This window comes from Gekko japonicus, unplaced genomic scaffold (genome assembly GCF_001447785.1).
Source record: "Gekko japonicus isolate JY-2015 unplaced genomic scaffold, Gekko_japonicus_V1.1 scaffold924, whole genome shotgun sequence".
Classification (NCBI taxonomy): domain Eukaryota; kingdom Metazoa; phylum Chordata; class Lepidosauria; order Squamata; family Gekkonidae; genus Gekko; species Gekko japonicus.
In genome coordinates this window covers 167,335-176,038 of record NW_015170303.1, presented here as the reverse complement: position 1 = coordinate 176,038, position 8,704 = coordinate 167,335, and the positions used below count along the sequence as shown (strand labels likewise).

Here is an 8,704-nt window from a genome sequence, read left to right as displayed (position 1 = left end):
GCCTCACACCTTCATCTGAAATATGGGCACAATGATACAAGCCTACCTTACAGGACTGTTCAAAGGATTGCAAGACAATGTATGTGAAGTGCTTTGAATACTGAAAACTCTATATAAATTAGTGCTATTTTAATACCCAAAATTAAGAAATCTCTGAAGGTTACAAAAAAATAGTTTATTATGTGTCTAAGCCCATCACATTTAATATGTGTCTAAGCCCAGCAAATTTGGAAAACACAACAGTGGCCACAGGATTGGAAAAGGCCAGTTTACCAGAAAACCATCTACTTTTGTTTCATTGACTATGCTAAAGCCTTTGACTGTGTGGATCACAACAAACTATGGCAAGTCCTTAAAGAGATGGGAGTACTAGACCACCTCACAGGTACCCTGAGAAACCTGTGTCAAGATCAAGAAGCGACAGTTAGAACCGGATAAACTGATTGGTTTAGCATAGGAAAAGGAGTACGACAAGGATGTATATTGTCCCCTTGCTTATTTAATTTATATGCAGAGTACATCATGTGAAATGCCGACCTGGATGATTCACAAACTGGAATTAATATTGCCGGGAAAAACATCAACAACTTCAGATATGCAGACAATACCACTCTAATAGCAGAAAGTGAAGAGTACCTAAAGAGCCTCTTGCTAAGAATGAAAAAGGAGTGCAAAAGTTGGCTTGAAACTCAACATAAAAAAAAACCCTAAGTTCATGGCATCCAGCCCCATCACTCCTTGGCAAATAGAAGGGGAAGTCATGGAAGCAGTGACAGGCTTCACGTTCCAGTGATCCAAGATCACTACAGACGGTGACTGCAGCCATAAAATTAAATGACGCCTGCTCCTTGGGAGGAAAGCGATGGCAAACCTAGACAGCATAATAAAAAGTAGAGACATCACCCTTCCAACAAAAGTCCGTATGATCAAAGCAATGGGATTCTCAGTAGTACTGTATGGCTACGAGAGTTGGACCATAAGGAAGGTCGAGCACTGAAGAACAGATTCTTTCAAATTGTGGTGCTGGAGAAGACTCTTGAGAGTCCCTTGGTCTGTAAGGAGATCGAATCAGTCAGTCCTAAAAGAAATCAACTCTGACTGTTCCCTGGAAGGCCAGATACTGAAGCTGAAACTCAAAGACTGGCCACCACCAAACGAGAAGGGAGCACTCATTGGAGAAGACCCTGATGCTGGGAAAGACTGAAGGTCAAAGAAGACGGGGACGGCAAAGGATGAGATGGTTAGACAGTGTTATCGATGCAACGAACATAAAATTAAGCAAACTCCGGAGCATGACGGAAGACGGGGGCCTGGCGTGAGTCTATGGAGTTGCAAACAGTTGGACTCAACTGTGCGACTAAACAACAACAACAAGCCCATAGTGCCATCCCAAATGAAGTTAGAATCATAGAATCACAGAGTTGGGAGGGGCCATACAGGCCATCTAGTCCAACCCCCTGCTCAATGCAGGATCAGCCTAGAGCATCCCTGACAAGTGTCTGTCCAGCCGCTGCTTACAGACTACCAGTAAGGGGGAACTCATCACCTCCCTAGGCAGCTGATTCCACGGTCGCACAACTCTGACTGGAAAAAAGTTTTTCCTAATATCCAGCCAGTACCTTCCCGCCCTTAATTTAAACCCGTTACTGCAAGTCCTCTCCTCTGCTGCCAAGTCAACAAAGTCAATGGGCTTAGAAGGGTGTGACTCCGTTTATGACACCACTGTCAGTTCAAGGGAGACAATTCTACGTTAAAGTGCAAACTGAGCGGGGGGTGGATCACTCTTCCACAATTATTCAACAACACTTGTACTAGGCTGGAAGTGTGTGACTGGCCCAAGGACATCAAGCAAGTTTGAATGGCAGAGTGGGGATTCGAACCTGGGTCTCACAGAACCCAGCCTGACACTCTAATAACTATTGGACAATGCTGTCTCTCATAGGCTGTTCGATTACATTATTTTTTTGTTATCTCCTAGGCTATAAATAAAGTAAATAAACAAGCAGAAAAACAAATTATAATGCCTGCAGCCCTAGAATCACAAGAGTGGGGCGTCTGCATACGTTCCCCTCTTTTTCCGCACTGCCCCCCCCCTCTTTCTAGGAGGACAGCAATCCAGAAACTGCAAAGGATTCTTTTTCAAAAGCATTAGTTGTTACAAAAGAGGATTACTGTCAGGTCTCCAAAAGCTAATGCGAGAGACAGAATTTAATTCTGAAGAGGGCTCGTTCTAAACCTTGACAATGTCTTGTCACCTCTAGCATGCCCGGTATTAAAGCGGGAATTTCTCAGATCTTGCAGCCTTCTCCTGCAAAGCCTTCCCCAAAACTCTTTTCCTTGGCACCTTTCCCTTCCGCTCAGATCCTGCCTGCTGAAACAGACAAGAGCTCGCAAATACCCATTGATAAAAAAGGGCTTCAAAGCGGATTATCAGACCTCAGAACAGCCAATAACTACGGCTTGGAAAGTCTGCAGGGCTGGTAATAGAAAGAGCTTTTTGAAATGGATAGGGGAGCACTCCAGGCTCAGAAAACTTGGGAGGATATTGATTTGGATTTATACCTTAATCCCGCGAGTGCCGACGGTGGGGGTGGGTGGGGAGATGAATTACTACAGCTAATAGAAAAGTTGGTGGCTGGTGCCCACTGTGGGAGCCGGGGAGGGAAGCAGATCACCCGCAAGGGCAACTACGTATTCGAAGGACTTTCCTAGGTATGCCAGGAAAATTAACATTCTAAATCAGAGAAGAAGAGAAAGAGATTGGATTTATACCCCGCCCTTCACGACCCAAGGGAGTCTCAGAGCGGCTTACAAACTCCTTTCCCCTTCCCCTCCCCACAACAGACACCCTGTGAGGTCGGTGGGGCTGAGAGAGCTCGTTCCAGAACTGTCCGTGAGAGAACAGCTCTTATCAGAGCTATGGCTTGCCCAAGGTCATCCAGCCAGGTGCAAGTGTAGGAGTGGGGAACCAAACCCAGTTCTCCCAGATTAGAGTCCGCGCACTTAACCACTACACCAAACTGGCTAGGGTGGTTCCTAAGGGTTCCCACATCATAAGAGGAGGAGGAGGAGGAGATTGGATTTATACCCCGCCCTTCACCACCCAAGGGAGTCTCAGAGCGGCTTACAAACTCCTTTTCCCTTCTCCTCCCCACAACAGACACCCTGTGAGGTAGGTGGGGCTGAGAGAGCTCTGACAGAAACTGCTTTTTCAAGAACAGCTCTGACGGAACTATGGCTTGCCCAAAGTCACACCAGTAGGTGCAAGTGGAGGAGTGGGGAATCAAACCCGGTTCTCCCAGATTAGAGTCCGCACATCTAACCACGACACCAAACTGGCTCCCTCCTGTGAACTATCCTGATGAGGACTGAGCAAGCTCCCTGCCCCCTGAGAGATGGAGAATGTTGAGGGCCGCTGAATGCCAGTTAAGGAAAATATGAAAGACACACACACCCTTGCCCTGTTATGCACACGCACTTCTCAGAGTAGTGTTCTTCTGCCCATGCCCTCTGACCTGTGGAACCAGACCTCCTTAGCTAGGTCAAGAGGTTTTCCAGCTATAAAGCTCAATTTTCTGCTCCAAAGCTATGCACCTTTCTTTATTCGGTCTTAAGATTGTGGAGGTAATCATGGATGGCTGCGAGAGTTGGACTATAAGGAAGGCCGAGCGCCGAAGAATAGATTCTTTTGAACTATGGTGCTGGAGAAGACTCTTGAGAGTCCCTTGGACTGCAAGGAGATCAAATCAGTCAATCCTAAAAGAAGTCAACCCTGACTGTTCCCTGGAAGGCCAGATAATGAAACTGAAGCTCAAATACTTTGGCCACCCAATGAGAAGGGAGCCCTCACTGGAGAAGACCCTGATGCTGGGAAAGATTGAAGGTCAAAGAAGACGGGGACGGCAAAGGATGAGATGGTTAGACAGTGTCATAGATGCAACGAACATGAAATTGAGCCATTGCAGAGGACGGCGGAAGACAGGAAGTCCTGGCGTGATCTGGTCCATGGGGTCGCAAAGAGTCGGACTCGACTGTGCGACTGAACAACAACAAAAATGGCTGTACTTGCTTTGGTTTCTAAGATCAGGTTTGTAAACTCTGTATCAGAGGCCTCAAATGTATGGAAAGGTCTGCAGGCCTCTAAGAAACTATAGCATCTTGGAAGGGGAGACTTGTATCAAGGAGAAAAATCCCGATCTGCCCTCCCATCCTATTGTTCCTCACCTTCCTCCAACTTAATAAGAAACGTGACAGTGAGTTTACCCTGTTTTTAAAAATGTGAACCGTTTGCCACTCTTGAGGAACCTGCTTCATCAGACGAAGGAACCGGACTGAAAAACATGCTGGATCGATCATAAGGGCTGTCCAGGCACCCTTCCTGCAGGATCCATGGACCCTAGGGGAAAATGGAGCCCAAAGCTTGCAAGGAAGAAGAGTTTTGCTCGTTTGCTTTAAAGGCAAGAGCAACAGAAGTGGAACGAAGAGAAAGACATTGCAGGGAGCAAAGTTTACCCAACTCTTGCCCACAAGCAAAATAACATGACCCAGATGGGTGGCTTTGGGCATCCACCTGAGCCACTAATTTGAGGAGGGGCTGTGGCTGAATGGAAAAGCACATGTCCCGATCCCAGTTTCAGTTCCTGGCACCTCCAGTTTAAAAGTGTTCGGAAAGACCCTTCTCTGTTTGAGAAAGAGCTGATGCCCCAACAGAGTACTGAACTAAGGGACCAAATATCCAAGTCTCCGGTCCCTGCCACACGGCAGGAAAAACACTGGCCAAAGTGCAGCTAATTAGAGCCGTAGCGACGTTGCTCCCCGGCACGATCAGATGCCAGGGAGGAAGATGGTCGGGAGGGGGAGGCTGCCGAACTGCGCATGTCTGAGCATGCGCAGTTCGGCCAGGAGCCGGGGATGCGCCGGCGAAAGGACGCGCTGGCGATCCCACGGCCGGCCTTGATGCGGCCATCCCAGAAGAACCACCTCGGTAGGTGGTTCATTTTTGCTCCGGTTGTGGGCGGAAGGGCCGGATCAGGGACGGGTGCCCAACGCTTCTCAGATGTTGTGGTGGGATCGCGCCTGTTTGTTCCGCCCCTCCAGAAGGCAGCTTTGTACATTCCTACTTGTTCACCTCCAACAGACAGGCAACCACAGGAGACACACTGCCAAGAGTTAGGCAAGGAATTAAAAGAATACACTTTCAGTGCTCCATACAGCATGATACACTTTCAAGGCCTGAAATTCAACCTCTCCCTTCCTTGCACAACCCCGAGGCAAACTGAGGCTTTCCAAACATCATCCTGTGAATGGACTGGGATGTACAATCTTCAGTCTGTCTGAGCCTGAAAACTGACCAGACTTACGGGCCTTTTGCAAGGATGGGTATGGTAATAAGAGCTCTGAAGTGCTTTATTAATTTCTTTTTTAGTACTACACTCAGAAGTGGTGAGGCTTCAAGATAGCAGGTGGACAGTGAACGTCTCCACGGATTCCTATTAAAAGCATTTTTCCAATATACAAATATGTATTTGTGTCTTAATTTCCGTGCGCGGTGGGAAGACCATTTTCATTCCAGTTATTTTCTTCAGCAAATTTCCCTTTTGTTCCTTTCACATTGCTTTTCAGTTCTATGCCAGTTTTCTCTCCATTTAATGTGCCACCGAGGCCGGGAAAAGTGTCAGTTTTAACAGCAAGACTGCCATTGAGTTTTATTAATATGGTCAAGAAAAAAAACAGACAACCGCAGTTTCATCCTGAGTGTGGAGAAACCCTACAAGAAACGTAAGCTTTCGAAGTGAACTAGACTTGCCACGTTTTCTGTTAATATCACCCCGTATTGAATCACAGTTACCTTCCTATTCTGCTACACGTAGCTTTCCAGACTATACCGTTCTGTGACCACTCCCAGGCAACCAACCCTTGCTGAATGCCTCGGCATTGGCCTTACCTTTCCGTCCAGCGCCATTCGTCTTCCAGTCTGGGGCTAAGAGATGTACAGGTCTAGATGTTTTGACAAGCAAGTGCTGAACGTCCCGCCAGGTTAGCAAAGGGCTAAACATAATGGGAGAAAGGCAGGCAGGTTAAATAGGCATTTGGCAGCAAACGGTGGCTATGCCAATGACGGGATTTTGAAACAGCCCCCCAAAAGGAACAATACCCAGCAGGAAAACCCTTAAACGTGGTCACCAGCAGCTTCATGAAAAACATTTCAAGTCAGGAACTGGATTGACGTGCCTCTTCAATGGCTAAGTGACTCACAGAGCATTCCTAGGCAGAGTTATACCTTCCCATGTCCCTTGATTTCAGGGCTTAGAAGGACGTATCTGCTTAGGAAATGCACTGCGAGTGGATTTCAGGGCTTAGAAGGACGTATCTGCTATTCTGCTTAGGAAATGCACTGCGAGCTGCGAGGTCCCCAGTTCAAATCACACCTCTGCCATGAACTGACTTGGTAGCTTTAGGAAAGCTACTCCCCCAATATAGGAATAATACTCCCCCGATATAGGAATAGGAAAATAACTCCCCCAATATAGGAATAATACTCCCCAAATATAGGAATAGGAAAATAACTCCCCCAATATAGGAATAATACTCCCCCAATATAGGAATAGGAAAATAACTCCCCCAATATAGGAATAATAATCTAGGCTATCGTAAGAATTGCAACAAGGTGCATAAAAGGCTTTTTAACATAGAAGGCATTAGCATCCCATGTGGGGTAGAACGAGGTGATAAACCCAGAGGCAGATGCCGATTTCTCATGTTCCTCCATCAGCGCAGCCTGCTCTGTTGGATTTCTACTTGCAAGGGGTTTTGTTTTTAAAAATGTAAGGGGACATTTTTAAAAACGGCAGCCCTCAACTGCAGCCTGAAGTGGCACAACCCATCCTTTACATCACAAGATTGACCACCTCATTCTGTCGCATATGAAGACGTATGTCAAAGTGGCTTTTGACATAGTTCTCTACTCCTCCTTTCCATCCTCAAAACAACAATCCTGCAAGGTACGTTACACTGAGAGTGTGTGACTGGCCCAAGGTCACCCACCAAGCTTCCACAGGGACTCGAACCTAGGGCTCCCAGATCCTAGTCCGATACTCTAACAACCACAATGGTTCTCAGGTGTATAAAGATTTCCACATACACCCCCATGTTAGATTTAAAATTTTTGGCTGCTCCAAAGTCAGCAGAGTCAACATATTAACCTCCAAATTTGTAAAGTCAGAATACTTAGTAGGATTGTAATTCCAAGCTTTTGCATTATCTTGCTATGTTTCTTCACTCCGCAGGTGTCCCTTAAACACTGATGTATAATTATATTGAAGCTTTGAACATCTAAAATTTGAATTAATTTCCTTTCTGGCCACAAAATAAAGCTGGGGACCACTCAACAACATTTAACATGCTCGATCCCAAGTACTTAATGGTATGTTTTATACTGAGAACTAAATGATCCCCAAATTTACAGACCTAACTCTCCCTAATTTATTTGTAACAAATGCTTCTCTTCCAACTGTGTTCGGACAAGACAAGAGTTTCAAAACAGAGCTAATTTATCTCAAAACGTAGCATGGGGAAGACAGTGTGTGTGTGTGGGGGGACAACATTTTCCCAGCCTCCGTCACATTAATGAAACAAACCGTTTCTGCCACTGTGAATTCACAGCAGCCGGCAATACATTAGCGACGGAGACAGCCGTCACAGCATGGGTGTACTAAAGGAAGTCTGACGTTTGAGCTTGGAGTTCATTTTCTTCTTCCCTGCTGTAAAAAACAGAACAGGCTGCAACATTTGGAAAGGAAAAAATAAATTGAGAATGTTCGGTGACGCTCTGTAAATATACCATCTCCTCAATGGAGGACAAGAGTTTAGAATTCAGAGAGGATGGGTCTTTCAGCAGCTATTACCTGTAATAGCTAAACGAACACCTCTGTTTCTGTGGGTTTCCTATCACTCCAATGGGTACACAACTGTCAATAGGAAGACCACTGCTCCAAAGTGTTCCTGTTGATAGTCATATACCCAGTGGGGCAATAGGGACCTCTAGGAACGAGACTCTAAGGGGACGAGTTAAACAGAACCTCCATGTTCAGAAGTGGCGTATTTCTAAATAGCTGGAGGTGGAATAATGGGTTGGCGCCAGTGTTCCCTCTGAGTTTCACATTACCCAGTTTCACCCGGTTTCAAGCTGGTAATCTTCCGTTTTGAAGTGAACCGGTACAGGGCTGCCATTTCACACAAGGCTTGCCCCTACCGGAAATGAGCCGGATCAGAAGCGGTTTGGCATTTCAGACTTGCACCGCTTTGTTTTCCCGGCGTTTTCTTCCCGCGCGGGTGATCGGGTTTTTTTAAAAGTTCGATTTATAGCGTTATAGCAATATAACGCTATGCTGGAACGCTAAACGATCGCAATGGCGATCCCATTGGAGTTTGACGTTCCAGTATAGCGTTATAGCGATATAACGCTATAAATCGAACGTTCAAAAAAAACAAAAGCCCGCACGGGCGAAAAACGGCGGGAAAAAAGCGTAACAGAACCGGGAGAGGGAACTGAAGACTACTTGGAAGCGGTTGACAGGTAAAACGCTTCAGTCCCGGTTCCTAAACGGGACAGAAGCTTTTGTGTATGAAATGTCAGTTACATTCTGTTAGGGAACCGATTCTTAAACGGGTTCTGTCTGAAATGACAGACCAGAACCCATTTGAG

At 46.2% G+C, this 8,704-nt stretch overlaps 1 protein-coding gene across 1 annotated transcript in view; it reads right to left on the bottom strand.

Annotated features, from left to right (window-relative positions):
- PCSK6 (proprotein convertase subtilisin/kexin type 6) overlaps positions 1-8,704 on the bottom strand; it is a 137,676-nt gene that overhangs the window by 56,131 nt on the left and 72,841 nt on the right. The window contains exon 10 of the mRNA XM_015417963.1: positions 5,945-6,048. Within this exon, the coding sequence (XP_015273449.1) occupies positions 5,945-6,048 (104 nt within the window). The remainder of the gene's footprint in view (positions 1-5,944; positions 6,049-8,704) is intronic.